The sequence below is a fragment of the Mirounga angustirostris genome, unplaced genomic scaffold, assembly GCF_029215605.1.
Source record: "Mirounga angustirostris isolate CCGP_5_RB_7025 unplaced genomic scaffold, mMirAng1.0.hap1 SCAF_12, whole genome shotgun sequence".
NCBI lineage: Eukaryota > Metazoa > Chordata > Mammalia > Carnivora > Phocidae > Mirounga > Mirounga angustirostris.
Genome location: NW_026991720.1, coordinates 887,292 through 904,959, shown reverse-complemented (window position 1 = coordinate 904,959; position 17,668 = coordinate 887,292). Strand labels below are relative to the sequence as shown.

Here is a 17,668-nt window from a genome sequence, read left to right as displayed (position 1 = left end):
CTTTAGAAAAAAGTAAGATTCATTAGAGAAAGGGAGAGAAAAATAAAATGCTACCACACAGATAGGCCCCTCCAGCAGTTTCCCACAAATTGGGTGTAAGTGTCAATCTTAAGCTCAGCCTGAACTTCTGTCCGAAAGGCTGTGTCTGAACACCTGGTCAGGTCACAGTGCTGGGGGCTGCGGATCGCATCCAAATGCCTCATTAATGTGCCCACAAGCGTCTCTCCTCTCTCTGCTATGAATGCAGCCTATCCTAGAGCTTCTACTCAAAGGGCCTTTAATTATAGCTGAACTGGAACACTCCGGGTAATGGACAGACCAGGCTGAACACAGTGCACAACAAATCACCACTGAACATAATCTGTGCAGTAGACTTCGATAAACAATCTATTTGGGGTCTGTTTTTCCTGTGAGCCAAATTAAGGTGAAGAGGGAAAAATAATATTTCAGTAGGTACACTGTAGGAATAATAGAAAAACATGGGTTTTTACAAGTCATACCAGGTCCTCTGTAAATGACGGCCAGCACGATGGTGTCCTCGGGGGAGCTCCCTGGGGCCCAGCCAACAGCTCGGAGCCCTGGGAGTTGGGAGACCAGCAATACGAGTATTCTCATGATGCCTTCCTGTTTGTGGCGTCAAGTCTTGGAGGACAGAGCTGGTAGATGGGCTGGATTCTGGGGCAGGGCTGCCTGGGTTGGAATCCCACCTCTGATCTCACAAGCCCGGTGAGTTATTTAACCTCTAAGCCATCTGTAAAATGGGGATAATAAGCACAGTGCCTGGCACGGGGTGTTGGTGGTTATTGCTCCTACCATTCTTACTACTATTATTTACTTCACCTTCTTAGACCTTCCTTTTCTTTAAAGCAGTAGGAAGTCCACAGATGAACTGAGCAGAGGCCACTCCCCCATTCTGAAGGTTTTAAGCCTGAATTCAACAAACCTATGATGTCAGGTTCCCAAAAATAATGCTGAATAATTTTTCGGACTGTAGTTGCCCAAATCTGGAATTAGCAACCTGAAAGTACACAAATTTGCCAATTCCCAGCACATGGTATGGCCACTCCTGGTACATTAATTCTTCGTATTCTTCGTATTCGAAATCTAGCTGGGACATCCTTGATATGATACACTTTGCATGAAGCATCTGAGAACTGCCGCCAAAGCTTGCTGAGCTTTACCCTGAAATCGTCTTCCTCCGGGCATATTCCTTAGCCCACGGTGTTGCCACATGAGAAGGAGTGGAACCCACTTGCCCACACCTTCCATGGTATTGAATAAAGCCAAGGGGAAGACGGCTCTTTTGGGAGACGGCCTGATCCCGTCAGCTCTGTGGCACATGCGGGACTTTGAGCTTCCCTCTTACTACCTTCAAAATTAGGAAAATACTGCCTTGTTTCTTAAGGCAGGTCTGAGGATTAGAGAGTGTAAAAAATTAGGCTACAGTGCTCAGCACAGAGCCCGGGGGAGGTGTTGGGACACGGTGGACAGGAGCATCCTCCTCACCAGCACCGAGCATCATCACCTCTGTGGGCATGATCCCCTCTGTGCTCCCCACCATCATCAGCAGCAGCCCCATCCAGATGGCCACCAGGGCCACGATCGCCACCGTCACCTCCCCCAGCGGCATCACGAGGACTAGCGGTGTGCCAAGCTCTGGACTACGTTCTGCGGGGAGAGAGGGTCTCAGACACGGACCTGAGCAAACTGCAGGTGGAAATGGGAGTTAGGTCACGGACCTGTGCAACTCTGAGTGGAAGTGTATTTTTAAAGAGGTCCAGTGACCCTGGTGTGGACGGAAGAGGAGAATCGGAGCAGCTGCCTGGAGCCAACACACTTCCTAGAGCCAACAGCCTGTCTGCCCAACCACGAACTAGGCATGGAAGCTCCCCTCCCTGCCAGGTTCACCAGGACCAGGGGCCCGGAGCGAAAAGTCAGGCTTCCTTCCTCGCATGGAAATCCGCCCACTCCAGTCCCAGATTGCACAATTAGGGATTCAGACTGCCAGGAAGCCTGGAGGCCCTCGGAGCCCCACCTGCGAGCAAACACTGAGTGGATGAGACATATCTATACACTGGCCACTAATGCTTATCAGGTTTCTCTTGTGCCAAGGACCCAAAACGAATTAGGAAACTCACTCTGGGCCATGTTTGACCACAGAACATCTTCTCCCGTTTGTCCCACAGCCTGAAGGCAGCACTGACAAGCACATTGATCAGGATGTGCTTGCGGCTGGTGACAAACTACACAGCAGTGGGGCTGTCCACAGGCTTCCTAATGAGGTGACCCCACGATGCCACTGGATGTGGCAAGATTTGAGATCCCCATAAGGGGGTCTCAGGAACCCTCCACCTCCAATTCATTAACGTAGAGAAGCGATTACTTTGCTGTGCCTTTCTGTGCTCGGGCCACAGAGGATGATTCTGGTGCATTGTTAACTCTCTCCCTCTGTCTCTGTCTCTCTGTTTCTTTCTCTATCCCTCTCTACCCCGTCTCTCCCTCTTTCTCTCCTTTCCTTTTCCTCAGTCCCTCTCCCCGCTCTCTCTCCCTCCCTCCTTTCTTCCCTCCTTCTGCCTCCCTCTCTCCCTCTTTACCTTCCCTCCCCTTTCTCCCTCCCAACACAGAGAGAGGCTATCCTGCCAAGGGGCTCAGGCTCTAAGCAGCCAGCCTGCCCCATGTGCAGGGAATAAACTGGAGGTGTCGTTCTTACCGACAGCATTGTTGCCAGGACAAAAGAAATGTTTGCCTTTAGGGGAGCTTCACACTGGTCTATCTTTCTCTGCAGCTGAGACACAGAGCTTTCGGTTAGAAAAACCAGTCCCCAAACACCTTTTACAGAGCTCACAAAATCCATGTGGTTAAAGAGATGTTAAGTTCTAAACTTGGGATCAACGAATTTTGCAGAAAGTTAACAGTAATCCGAGCTGTGGATTTTAAATTACGGATTTCCGCAATGATACTGCGTTACGCTCACTTGGAATGGTTCTAGAGACAGCTGGTGACGTAAAGCCAGCATCCTGCTCCTCCACCCTACCCCACCCACATTACCTCTTCCTCCTGTCATTCCTGCTTCATCTGCTGTCCTGGTTTGCATCTTGTCCTTTCCAGCAGCGGCACCTATAGCCCCAGACTCAGCAAGTAACAGGTTGAAAGGAATGGACTGGAGCAGAGAGTTGCAATCCATTTTTCTACCCACCTGGGATAAGCATGAAGCATGGAGTTAGAGGCCACTGACTACAATAACCACTTGGAGTTAGAGCCCATTGACTACGATAACCATCACAAAATGGGTCCTGTTTTCCGAGTGCTGGTCCCAGGCTGTTCTTTGGTTTTCTATGTTTTAATTCTTTTTGACGCTCTCAACAATCCCATGGTATAGACATAACTATAGCATTTTACAGACAGGAAGCTGACATCCCGGCAGGTGAGGACCAGGGCTGGGACGCAGCCTCACGCATCTGGCTTCAGGCTGCAGAAAGAAGCAGGCTCACCCTGCAGTCTGTCTGGAGGAAAGTGACAGAGTTTGGAGGAGGAAACTCGGTGACCTTGTTTTTGGCTTAAAAAATAAATGTGAAAACGCTGGACAAGAATTCAGAGTTCTGACTTCAGCTCTACCACCAGTTAAGTGTTGGAAAGTGGACACTGCACCTTCTCAGTGTCAGTGTCCCTCTCTGTAAACCACTGAAGGTCTCAGGGGACTTTTCACCCTCATAAAGCATGATTCTACAGAAAGAACAATCCGGCCTGATATAACAAGGCTGTGGCTTTCTTTCTGCCTGTCCAGTCAGCTCTGAAGAGTCCAGATGGGAGAAGTGGACAACTCTCAAAGGATGCCCGAGTAGCTTCTTACACATGGTTACATGAGAAGTTAGATCAAAAATAAAGACAAAAAAGAGAATGTCTTCTGCCCACACAGATTCAACACAACACATGATGTGATGAGCCCTGGGTGGCATACTGAACTGATGAATCACTGAACATTATATTAAAAACCAATGATGTACGACACCTTGGCTAATTGAATTTAAAGAAAAAGAAAAAGAAAAACAAGAAATAAGGACTTCTCACAAAACCTCTTTGTGGCCTCCCGTGTATGTTTATACAACCTTCTCTCCTCCCAGCCAGTCAGCTGTGGGAGGGCAGAGCCGGCTGCCTTGCTCTGTTAACTGCAGGATCTGGCCTGGGGCCCAGCAGGATGAAGGCAGAAACACGTGCCAGGAAGGGGACAGGGCATGCATCTGGGAGAGATTGTCCATGTGTGATCAGACCGCGTGAGGTCACACATTGATCCCCAGCCCTCATGATGGTCACACCTCAGATGCTCCACCTGCTGGGTAAGCAGATGAACACATAAATGACAGGTAGGCTGGTTTGCCCACAGAGCTCAGTTCTGAGCCGACTAGACCCTCAGGCTTTCTGTAAGTGGGGTGGCCTGCTTCTGCAGGTAGGACTTTATGGAGCAGGGAATGGGGGATGGTACTCAGAGTAACTATGATTAATCCCTTCCTACATACCAGGCACAAAGGCTGAGAACAGCTCTACCATGAGATCCCAGCTTCCCACCGCAGGTCAGTAGAAATAACAGCATGACAAGGCAACTTTTAGGTCAAATGAACATCACGGATATGGCTCAGACACAATGTTGTGGCCATGGTCCTCACAGCTCCACCTTTGCACACGTTCTTCCCAGTAGCGCCGCTAAGTAGAGGGTGGGGGGAGCCCTGAGCCCCCAGATTGGATTTCCTAAGATGGCACCTCTTCAGAAACGGAGGACGCCTGGCTGGTCTCCAGTCTGGGGCTATGAGGAGACGGCTGCCATGAACAGCCTCGTGAAGTCTTCTTGTGAGCATACCTGTCCTTTCTCTGATGTGTCACAAGACAGACGAATGGTCAACTGTAAAGAAACTGCCAACACAGTGGCTGGAACACTTTATGTTTCCACTAATTACTGTACATTCTCACCAAGAGTTGGTATCATAGCTTCTTTTTTTTTTTATTTTAGTCAATCTAGTGGACAGGAAGTAGTAGTCCTTTATGGTGTTATGCTGTATTTCCCCAGTGTATAATGATGTTGGGCACCTTTAATCCCCTTATTGGCCATTTCTGTGTCTTTTTTTTATAAAGGATCTGTTCAAAACTCTCACATATTTTGTGTTGGCTTGCTCAGCTGTTTTTCTTTTTCATCTTTATTAAGGTATAATTAACACACAATAAACAGCACACATTTGTTTTGACACAACTCTACACCTATGAAAACCATCACCAGAGTTAAAGCAGTGAACACAACTCTCACCCAAAAAGCGTGCTTGTCCCCTCTTTAACATTTCCTTCCCACTGCTCCCCACTCACACACCCTCAGGCAACCACTGATTTCCTTTCTGTCACTCATTCACTACTTTGTATTTTCTCATACTTCGTGTAAATAAAACTATAACACTATGCACTTTCTTTCTGTCGGTCAGCATAATGATTTGGAAAGTCATCCGAGCTACGGCATGCATCAATAATTCATTCATCTCTATTGCTGAGGAGTATTCACTTGTTTCTTCATTCACTTGTTGATAGGCTTATGAGTTTTTCCCGTTGTTGGGAATTACTATTACAGCGGCCATGAATATTCATGTACAGTCTTCAAATGGACAAAGCCCTGATGGATCTTGGACAGGAGTGTGACGGCTGGATCATGGAGTGGGCGTATTCCCACCAGCAGTGGGTGAGAGTTCCATTTCTCCACCCCCTTGCCAACACGTGGTGTGGGCAGTCTTTTAAATTTCAGTCATTCTAGTAGGTGCAAGATGACAGCTCCTTGTAGTTTCATTTTATTTCCCTGATGAACAATGTTGAACATTTCACCTGAGTTTATTTGCCACCATTTATCTTCTTTGGTGAAGTGTCTTTTTAAATCTTTTGCTCAATTCTTTACTTGCCTCCTCTTTTTCATTTTAATGAGTTTTGAGAGCTCTTTATACATCGTAGAGAAAAGTACTTTTTCAGGTGTATTATTTGCAAATTTTTTTCCCAGCCTGTGACTTGTCTTCTCATTCTCTCATCAGGACCTTTCAAAGAAGAGAATTTTTAATTTTTATGAAGTCCAATTTATGACTTCTTCTCTTCTGGGCTGCACTTCTGGTGTCACATTTATACATCAGTTTGGGGGACCTCAACACTATTAAGCCTTCTGACACATGATCATATTGCCATTTAGACCTTCTCTAGTTATTCTCATCAATGTTTTTTTAATTCTCAGTGTACAAAGCCTTACACATATTCTGTTACATTTCTAATTGTTTCATAATCTCAATGATACTATAAATGACTTCTTCTAATTGTTTGTGGTTAGTATATAGAAATACAATTGATTTTTGCACATGTACTTGGCATTCTATGGCATTGCCAAGCTCACTTATCAGTTTTAGCAGCTTTTTTGTAGATTCCACCAAATTTTCTGCAAAGGTGGTCATGTAATCTGGATGCCTTTTATTTCTTTTTCTTGCTTTATTGCATTGACTAAACCCTCCAGTACAGAAGAGGCAAGAGCAGTGTTCCTTGTCTAATTCCAGATTTTAAGTAGAAAGCATTCAGTTCTTCTTCATTCAGTGTGAGGCTAGTTGTAGATTTCTATCATGAGTTGATGATGACTTTTGTCAAATGCTTTTTCTGCATCTTTTACAACTATTATGTATAGTTTTCCTTTTTCTTGTCAATGTGATGTTATACTCAATAATTTTCAAATGTAGAGAATTTCCCTGTATCATCATGTATTCTTCTTTTTTATATAATGTTGGATTTGATTTGCTAAAATTTTTCTAGAATTTTTGCTTCTATATTTCTGAGGGATAATGATCTGAAGTTTTCTTTTCCTTTATCTTTCTTTGATGATTTTAATCCTTTGATATTTATTGGCTTATTTTATGGCCCAGGACATGATCTATATTGGGAAATATTCTGTGTATACTTGAAAATAATGTGTATTCAGCAGTCTTTAGATACTATTGTTCTATTAATATCAATTAGGTTTAAGTTGCTTGATGGTATTGTTCAAATCTTTATATCCTTAATGATATTTTATCTATTTGTATAAGAAGTTCTTGAGAGAGACTGTGGATTTGTATAATTCTCTTTTTGGTATTCTCATATTTTTGCTTTATGTATTTGAAGTGCTGACATTAGGTTCATAAAAAAGATTTTTATGTCACTTAATGAATTGATCATTTAGTCATTCTTAACTGCTCTATCTCTAATAATGCTATTTGTCTTGAAGTATACTTTGATTAATATTAACATAGTCACAGCAGCTTTCTGATACTTAGAGTTTCCATTTTATATATTTTCACAGCAGCTTTCTGATATTTAGAGTATCCATTTTATATATTTTCCATACTTTTACTTTCAACTTACATGTGTCTTTCTAATTTCATGTGCTTTGGCTTTAGAAGAATATAGTTATTTGTTCTCTGTTTTTATTAAAATTGAATATCTCTGCTTTTCATTTGGAGGGCTTAGTCCATTTGATAATTGATACAATTATCAATATGGGTAGACTTAAGTCTACTTTCTTGATATTTGTTTTATATTCAGCCCACGAGGTTTTCATTCCTCTCTTACTTCTTCCTTTCTTTCCTTTATATGGATAAATAAAGCATTTTCAGCATTTCATTTTATCTCTGAATTGACTTTTAGTTATACCTGTTTTTGCTTATTTCTTAGGATGGTTGCTATGTAAGTTATATATATTTAATTTATTATAGTATACTTTCATATAATATTACAAAACTTCACAAATCACTCTTGTGCTCCTGTTGCCATATACTTTTCTTCCATATAAGCTATAAACCCCACAATACGTTTTTTAAAAGATTTTATTTATCCATTTGAGAGAGAGCACATGAGCAGCAGGGAGGGGAAGAGGGAGAGGGACAAGCAGACTTTCCACCGAGCAGGGAGCCGGATGTGGGGCTCGACCCCAGGAACCCAGGATCATGACCTGAGCTGAAGGCAGATGCTTAACCCACTGAGCCACCCAGGTGCCCCAAACCCCACAATACATTTTTTATTATTTTCTTTTAAATATCCAATAGTCTTTATCAAAATCTTATATATCTTATGTATATGTATCTTTTATATTTACTTGCAAATTTACCATTTCTGGTCATTTTCATTCTATTTTTTAGATATGGGCTTCTCTATGACATCACTTTTCTTTAAGCCAAAGCACTTATTTTAGCATTTTTGTTGTAGGGGTCTTCCAGAGACAGATTTTCCCTGTTTCACCTACAGTTTTGAACAACACAGAATTCTAAATTGACGGTTTTTTTCTTCTCTTTCAATACTTTAAAGATGTTCTATTGTCTTCTGGTCTCCTAATGAGAAGTAAGACTTCATTCTTATAATTATTCCCCAAGATATAATTTGTCTTTCTTCCCCTCAGGATTTTCTCTTTATCTTTGGTTTTCCTTAGTTTGATTATGATATGCCTAGATTTTGTTTTCTATTTATCCTCCTTGTGGTTCATTAAGCTTCTTGCATCTATGTTTTGATGTCTTTTATCAGTCTGGGGCAAATCCCAGGCATTATTTCTTCAGATATGTCTTCTACCCCATCTCTTTCTCTCTTTCCCTTCTGGGATGACAATTACACATATGTTAGAGTATTTAATATTGCCCCATGTGTCTTGGATGTTTTGTTTCATTTTTTGTACTTCTTTTATGTTCTTTATGCTTCATTTTTGATCATTCCTATTGACCTGACTTGAAATTCACAGATTCCTTCCTCTATTGTGTCTGGTCTGTTACTAAACTCCTCAAATGTCTTCTTTATTTCTGATCTTATTGCTTTCAATTCTAGCATTCCCATTTGGTGTTCTTTTATTGTTTCCGTCTCTCTGCTGCAGTTTTCCATTTGTTCATTTATGTTTTTTCACCTTTCCCACCTAATCCTTTAATATATTCCATTATTAAGACATCCTTTTCTAATCATTACAACACCTGAGTCACATCTGGGTATTCTTTATTCTTCTATTGCCTCTTTCCTCTCTTGACCATGAGTCCCATCTTCTTGTCCCTTCATGTGTCTCCCAGTTCTTGACTGTAAGCTGGGTTTTGTCTGAAGAATAATAGAGAATGACGGAGTAATATTTATCCCTGGGAAATGGCAAGTCCTTCTCCTGTCAGTCTGCTATTGTGGGGCTGAATTCATGTGAGCTGTATTTGAAACGGGCGTTGGTTTTGTTGCAGAGTCAGATTCAGTAACTCCTGGCTGTAGTTATGTCGAGGGTGGGCTCAGGCCTTTTCTACCGCAGCACTGGGATCTAAGCCCTAGTGCGACTCTGGCTTTATGCTTTGCAGATGGCTACCACTCTTCTGAGCATGGGAGCTGTCTCTGATTTGCAGCCAATTCCATTTTGTGGGCCCCACCTCTCTGCTCCCCATAAGGTAGCTCTTCTTCCACCACTCTGCCTCTTCCCAAGCCTCTAGAGGGCTGCTAAGGGGTGCTCAGAAGGGTCTGGTGCTCCCAGTCTCCCCCTGCAGTGTACTGTCTTCTCATACACTCAGTACTCCATGCAGCTGCTGCTGGGGCTCCTGCCCCTCATGCCAGTCCCCATGCACGGTCCATGGCTCCTTAAAGTTGGGGCCATGCTCTTGCATCCCTCCTACAGCTGGTTCCCCTCCTGCTGCTGCAGCCTGTATGAAAGGAGTGGGGCCTCTTCTCCCCTAGAATGACCTCATTACTTTCTGGAATTCAATCCATTTGAGTTTCTTTGTTATCATCAGCAATCCAAAGGGTTTTCTAAAAGCTAGGACTGGTAGCTCACCTGGCCTGTTCATGCTGTTTAGGTGGGACTGGGGTGGTCTCCTGACACTCTGCACGCTGAGGCCACCTGGTGACTTCTAGATGCTCCTCCAGTACCCGACCCGAGAAACCCTCGCTGACTCACTTGCTGTCTGGTTCACGGGCCTCCTTTATTTTGAGCATTCCCTGCAGTGCAGTGCTCCTCCATCCTTAACTGCATCTGTGTGTCTTCCTTACCTGGGAGGACTTGTGAGGTCCCAACAGCAGGACTCGGGTTTACCTTTTTTTTTTTAAAGATTTTATTTGTTTTTTGACAGAGAGAGGGAACACAAGCAGGGGGAGTGGGAGAGGGAGAAGCAGGCTTCCCCTGGAGCAGGGAGCCCGATGTGGGACTCGATCCCAGGACCCTGGGATCATGACCTGAGCCGAAGGCAGACGCTTAACGACTGCGCCACCCAGGTGCCCCCTGGGTTTACCTTTCTAACCGCGGCACCTAGTGCAGCCTGTTGAACATGAAAAATGCTGAGACAACGTTTCCAAAATAAATCAGTTAATTCACAGCATTTCTAGGTGATGAATTTCAGTTTTAATCTCAACAGCATAGTGTAAGTTGAGAGTTTCCTGTGTTCTCCATAGTGACAACAAGGACATTTAACCAATGCTGCCATGATCAGGAGAAACAGGAGCTGCCTCCACCCCTGACAGACAACACACGGGGAACGATGACACTGACTGAGAAGAGCTCAAGCTTGCATCAGAGCTGCAAGGCTGTTTGACTCCCCCTGGCTTCTGTCAGGAAGTAATTTGTAGTCAAGCCTCTAAAGGTAATAAATTCACAATGTTTCTCTAGCCTATGCTAGAGGAGATTTTTGAAGGTACACAGAAAAAGATGATTTATAAAATAATTCATTGGAAATTGGTTGCACCTTGAAAGGTCGTGGGTGTATAAAGCTTAAATTTCCAACTTAGATTTTCATCACTTGAGAGGGGTGGAGATCAGAAAACACTGCTCAACGCCGTGGCTGGCTGTGCTTCTGTGGCAAAAAAGTGTCCACAGTGGCTGCAGTAACATCTGATTATGGCCTTCTTTTGCTTGATCCAGGCTTTGTTCATTAGAGAGAGGACACTGGACAGAGAAAATAACAAGTTCTAGGTTTTAGTGCATTTTTTAATAGTGAGAAGCATCTATCCCAACACAGAAGAAAAAAGCCTAAGCCAAAAATGCCACCAAGTGCTCATTTTCTTTTCTTCTCTAAGTGCTCATTTCCTGAATAATCCTTGTGACTGTGGTGGTAAAGTGGCCATGTGGTAGCATGGCCGCAGAACCCATGATCCAGACTGGGACATCTGTGAGGGACAGTGCCCAGACAAGCTACGGAGGATGGCCCTCCCACTGGGTGGGTGTTTAAGGACCATGGAAGCCAAGCTTGGCAGGGGGTCAAATGGATGCAATGTGTGGTGAGGCCAGTGACAGCCCCTCTCTCCCACTTGGCTCTTCTGGAACGGGGTGCAGGCAGGATGGATACCACCTCTCCCTCTGCCTCCAGCGGCCCTAGGGCAGAGTCAGAGGCGATGGCCCCACATCTCAGCCATAGGCTCTCGAAGGAATTCAGGTCCATGCAAAGACAGCAGTCACGCTTTCTTCCAGAAAGGGAAGGCTGCCTTAAGAGCAATCCCAGGGTGTGTGTCCAGACGCTCAGTGGTAGAATCACAGGGTACGGGAGGAGGGCGGGAAGGACACTGCAGCAAATCCTACTGGCCAGCGTAAGGAAGCCTCACGCTCACACACCCCACACCACCACCTCAGGCCTGACGGGATCCACGGGGGCGGATGTGGCAGAGTTATTCACCACCTGAGGTCATGCCCTGGGACCACCCAAGAGCCCCCAGACGCTGCTATCAGCCCCCTCCCACCGCACAGCCACAATCCCTCTCAACACTCCCAGCACGGGCCGCGGGAGTCCCAGAAGTCCCACTTCACAAGGCTCCATGGTTGATGCAGGTGATTTCTGATCCTGACATCATGCTCTCGGGTTACTGACAGCAGGGTGCTGAGAGCACAGCACGATGGCTGCGAATCCAGGTGCTTCCGTGCCCCTCCACGTCCAGGGAGCAAATTCTGTTCTAAACTTGACTCTCTCATTTTAGTGCAGGGCTAAGGGAGTGATGACCACACTGAAGGGGAAACATGGTGCCGGATTCAGAATGAACGCCGAGGCTCCCACTGCACCAAGGGGGACAGCTGATGAGGCTTTGCCAGCGCCCTGCGGGACAGAGGTGGGCCGCTGCCCTGGAACCTGCCCGCCTTCCTTCTCTGTTTTGGCAGCCAGCTGAGAAGTCACCGGACTTAGGGGAACATGGTGAACCGCTTCACAGAGAAATTCCAGCTGGTTCCTTCATTCAGCATCTTCTGAGTCTTCCGAGTCTTGGGAAATTTTAACGACTCTCTTCCCTTCCCTCCTCCACAACCTGCTCTGGGTCCAACACGCAGGGACTCGAGGCAATGTCTCCATTACGGAAGCCCAGAAACCCACAGCAGAAGCCAAGGCTGAGCAGGAAGCCTCGTGTCCCTTTTGATAAAGACACATCAGAGGACAAAGGAGGCAGACGAAGCGATGCTTTCAGGCTTACATGTACTTGAATTACCCATCTTCAGGACTGGGGGCGATGCTGGTTTTCCAGGGTGTGGTGGAAGGGGTATACAGGTGAGACTGGGGCCGTGGGGCCGTGCAGTGCTGGAGCCCAGACGGAACCCGGTCAGAGCACAGCTGTGTCCTCGGTTCTCCTCCGGAGACCGGGACTCCACCAACAAGCAGCAGAGGTTTCCAGACTCCTGACCTACTTTCACTGTGTGTGAAGACTATTTAGGATGAGAAGTAATAACTACTATTAATTGAGGCCTTCCCTGAAAGCTCGATGTGCACTGTCTTGCTTAATCCTCACAATGACCCAACTTCACAGCCAGGGACCCCGGGACAGAGATGCTGAGCAGCTTCCTCAAGGACACACAGCACTGGTGGGACTGGTTCTGAATCCAGCACCTCACCTACCACGTCTGCCCACTGCCAATTCCCCCAGGAACAGGTCCGTGACACCGTGACAATCCCATCTTTCACCCCACAGCATCCAGCTGAGTGTCCGGCTCATAGAAAGTGCTTAGACAGTATCAGCGAATGAGTAAAAAATCTTAACATTTAAAAAAAAGTGTTCAGTGAGCTCCTCCAGGGTTAAGGTCTGCACTGAGAAGCCGGCCAGCGGTCCAGGCCAGAGTGGGCTTGGGCCAAGCGCAGCGTGGGGGCCCTCCCGGCATGATGTTACTCTCTCCCGCTAGGGGCTCACCTGTGAGGACTGAAGAAGACCTCCACCATCAGGGCAGATGCCAAGGGCTGGGCAAACACACTCGCACGATGCAGGGTGGAAACGTGATTGTGGGGGAGCTCCCAGCCCACACCTAACTTGCAGGGTCGCAGCACCCAGGAAAACATGCACCTGGCTCTGTACCGACTCAAAGTCCACTCCCACGCGAAGGCAACTCTGCAGCCTCATCAGCAGTGAGCCCTCTAAAGAAATGTGTGGGGGCGCTCCCGGGATCCCAGCCCACAGTGGGCTTCCGTGATTTCAGTGGCTTCCCGACAGGAAAATAACCAAAGAAGGGACCCACGCTGCTTCCCCCATATTTCCTAGAGCCACAACCATCTTCTGATGAAGCCCCAGCAGGGCCTCAGAGGAAGAGGACGTTTGTAAGCCACACATCAGTCGTGGAAAGGGACATACGTCAAATCCCAGTGGACATAACTAAAAAAGAAGTGTGTGCGGGGCTGCCAAATACCAGCATGCCCACAATCACCCTGGACTTCAACAATTGCCCAGACCCCGTTCCTGGGATGCGTGACGGCCCCTGGCTCTGATGGTGCTGGACTGGTGAGCGTGCGTGTGCGACTGGTGAGCCAGGGCCCTTCTCTGCATGCAGCCGGACCCGCGTGGGATGCAGGAGAGAAACCAGGAGGGGCCCAGGACTTGCGAGGTCGGCCTGCGTGGGCACACAGAGGAAACTGCATGCAGCAGTAAGACATGCCCAGCCCACAGAGAGAGCTGCAAGGGTCACCTGAGCAGATGGTCTGTCGTGCCTTGTCCTGGGGCGCGGGTTCGGAGCAGCCCACGACAGGGCCTCCAGGTAGGGCAGGTAGCGCTGAACAGCCTCGGCCAGAGCGCTGTCATCCTCCAGACTATACCTCCTTTCCTTATCCACACTCAGCTTTGAGCTCCTGAAAAGCCAGAGAAAACCATGAGCCTGTCCCACGTTTGTTCACGTTGATTAGCCGCCTGGGCATCTGCTTCAGGCGAGAGAAACGCACGTGGACGGCCTCGGTGACCGAGCAAGGACACAGGCCTCGTTGCCAGAGGGTGAGGTCCTGCCTCCTTGGCGCACATCAGCCACGGGCTTGAGTCTCTCACCCATCTCCCTGAGCCTGGTGCTCTGACGTGCCTCAGAGCCATTGTGGGGACCTGATGAGTGACCCCTAGAGAGGATCAGGCCTGGAGATGTCCTCAGCGTGGCCCCTCTGAGCCCCCAGGGTGGGAGACAAGCTAACACACAGACGTGGAACAGCCAGGACTTACTGCAAGTCCAACAAGAATCTGAGAAGCAGAGAGCAGGGGTACACAGCGGCCGGGGGCACAAGAGGTCTACCTGAAAGGGGTCTGAGGTCAAGGAAGTGGAACGGTGGGGGCGGGGTGCGGGCAGAGGAGGCAAAGGTGGAACAAAGAACCAAGCACAGGTGTGAGGTCTGAGCGAGGACAGGCTCACGCAGAGCCCTGGCCACCAGCGGGAGCGGAGGTGGAGGCAGCCGGACCGAGGGCGGACCTTGCTGCAAACGGGGCAGGAGCCGGACCGAGGGCGGACCTCGCTGCAAACGGGGCAGGAGCCGGACCGAGGGCGGACCTCACTGCAAACGGGGCAGGAGCCAGACCGAGGGCGGACCTCGCTACAAATGGGGCAGGTGGACATCACACAGTAATGGGGGTACAGCCCCATAGAGGAGAAGAAGCCCTCCCAGGTCCCACCACCTCCCAAAGCCTCAGCAAACACCCCATACGCACAACTGTTCTGAGGCACCTCTACAGGAGTGAGGTAGGGAGACCCCGGGCAGTGGGTTGGTGCTCGTGGCGGAGAGTGACCAGAGACACCACTCCCAACTCCCACACCCTGTGAACGTGCTGGGCTCCAGGGTCAGGGCTCGGGGGCAGGCAGGTGGCGGGAGGCATGAGGTCCATAGTCAGCCGACCCTGAGACAGGGAGATGATCCTGGGTCCCCCGGTGGCCCAGTGGGATCCCGGGTCCTTAAAAGAGGACGAGGAGGTGGAGGGGGTGTCCAAGTGATGTCATGGAGGAAGCCCTCCAGCCCCGAGGGAGGACAGGCCACCAGCCAGAGAACGCAAAAGGGAGGACATTCCCAGCCTGGCCCTCGAGAAGGGGCCGGCCCTGCGACACCTGGGCTTTAGCTCAGTGAGGCCCAGGTGGAGCTTCTGGCCCACGGAACTGTGGAAGCCACTAAGTCTGTGATCGGTCACAGTGGGAAACTAAGGCAGTGCCATACGCTTCCACATTGTGGCACCTTCACGACCAGAAAGCCCCAGGCAGATGGGCTGGAAGCTGGAATGACAGATAAGATACTTTCTGTTTTCCACCGGGCGGCGAGATGGAAGTGGTTCTGAAGCCAGATGTTTGGCCCAAACCAGAGGCACAGAGGGAGCGGCTGGTGGCCAGCTACCAGCAGGTGGTCAGGGCCACGGGTCTCAACAGGTGCCGGGACATAGACACTGGAACTCATCCTGTCCCTCAGTGGCCTCCTGTCTGGATCAGCTCCCTTTCCTCATTACCCTGGCTGTGAAGAGCTGAGCTCTGTGGCCACCCCTCTCGCAGCCTGGATGCACTGACCAGAGCTTCCCAGCCCACGGACATCTCTGCTGTGTGCATATCACCCGTCCCCAAAGGGCCAAGTGCATCCTAAATGGGGCAGGAAGCCACACAGCAAGACTCTGTGCAGAGACCCCTCTGTGTTACTAAACACTCTGACCTCTGGATCCCTGAGAAGGGCTTGCCTAACAGTGAATTCCTAATCCTGGCATCCCGTGCAATCTAGAGAGGCTGAGAACTTCCCAAACCATCTCTTCACAAGTTCTCCTCTCAGTTTATTTTTTCTCCTTCGCCGTGCTGTCCACGGCTGGCCCTACTCTGCCCACTGACCATACATCTCTGCAGGTGACAAGGCACCAAACGCCAATCTGGCCGTAGACCACAGGCTTCACCGTTACCCTTTCTTCTCTCTCCTCCTTACCCGCACATCCACACACTCCTTCAGCTGACCCAGAAACACGCCCTGTATCCATCCACGTCTCCCACCTGCACTGCTGCCTCATCTGGGTCGCCTGCAGTCAGGCGTGGGCGCCCGGAAGCCATGGGGGCCTCTGGAAAAACTGCCCCAGGTCCCATCGCTTACGGGTAAAAGCTCCAATCACATCCTACTTCCCTGGCCATTCATTCACCTCGTAGCTTAGAGGCGCCTTCCCCAACCATCCAATCGGAGGTGTGCTCCAGTCATTGTTTATTAGATCACCCTAAAATATGGTCTTCAGAGCGCTTATCACTAGCTGAAATTACCTTCTTTATTCACTATGTGCTTTTTGTTGCTAGATAGCCTTTCACTAGAATGTAAGCCGCTTGAGTGTAGGGATCACGTTCCTCTATATTCTTGTTCTCGGCTCCAACCCCAGAACTTACAGAGCCTAACTCAGCATTGAAAGAGACGTGTGGACTGAATGAATGACTCAGATACATCCATTAAATTCCGGGTTAATGCAGAGTTAGCCTAAAACGTTAGCATTTCACATGATTAACCTGTTAAGTGACACTTTTCCTGTGAAATCTAAAAACTGTTATCAGTGAAAGTGAGTTCAGGATAACAAAGCTGATTAATTGTGGTGTAGTGGGGGTGATCAAATTATGGACTAAATTGAAAGAAAAATGTCTTATTTCCTTTTTTTTTTAAGGAAAATGAGTTTTTAAGTTATGTAAAACACAATTCTCCCAGTCTCTGTTAGGCCTCTTTGACAACCACAAATACTGTTTGTGTAGAAAGAACTGGACAGGTTTCCTATGGCAACTCTATAAAACCTCAAATTGTGCTCTCCGTAGTGGATGTTCATAAATGTAGCAGCTGATTTTTGAATAATAAATAATTGTAAGCAATTATAGCTCTGACATTTACATAGAAATATATGTGGGTGGGCTTTTTCGCATACTAAATGCATTTGACCTTCATGTAAGTAAATACTGGGTTTTAAAATTTGTATTTTTTTAATTACCTGCCAGAAATACCCTTGATGTTGAACAAAAATATCCCAGACTGCTAGAAAGATGGCACAGCTTACCCGATGTTAGTATGAGGTTTAGAAAAACAGCGCACATGAGGGGCATGGACTCATCCGCTGGTTTTCATTTCTTCCCATCCTTTCTGTGCTGATTTTTTTATCTGGAGAGACTTTGCTTTTAAGCAATCATTTGATTTTCACTTTTTTTTAATTAATTAATTATTTGAGAGAGAGAAAGGATTTTCACTTTTGCTTACAAGTGTACCAACTACGGTAAAGTTTCATGATAATTCTAGAAATGAAGTGTTTCGATGTGCCAACAGGAGGGCCGGGCCCTCAGTTCCCCAAGCACAGCGGTGAGGCCTTAGAAAAAGCCATAAATGGAGGGACATGGGGTTTCCCACACTCAGGGTCCCATGTGTGTGTGTGTTTCTGGGTATGTCTGTGTGTGCGTCTCTGTGTGCGTCTGGTCTGTGTCTATGTCTTGTAGGCTGCGTCAGGCTGGGTT

The 17,668-nt window shown here is 47.7% G+C and overlaps 1 protein-coding gene across 1 annotated transcript in view; it reads right to left on the bottom strand.

Annotated features, from left to right (window-relative positions):
- PTPRN2 (protein tyrosine phosphatase receptor type N2) overlaps nucleotides 1-17,668 on the bottom strand; it is a 577,019-nt gene that overhangs the window by 482,158 nt on the left and 77,193 nt on the right. Inside the window, exons 5-7 of the mRNA XM_064575623.1 lie at nucleotides 13,895-14,054; nucleotides 2,156-2,243; nucleotides 1,559-1,668 (exon numbers count right to left, since the gene is read on the bottom strand). Coding sequence (XP_064431693.1) covers nucleotides 1,559-1,668; nucleotides 2,156-2,243; nucleotides 13,895-14,054 — 358 coding nt within the window. The remainder of the gene's footprint in view (nucleotides 1-1,558; nucleotides 1,669-2,155; nucleotides 2,244-13,894; nucleotides 14,055-17,668) is intronic.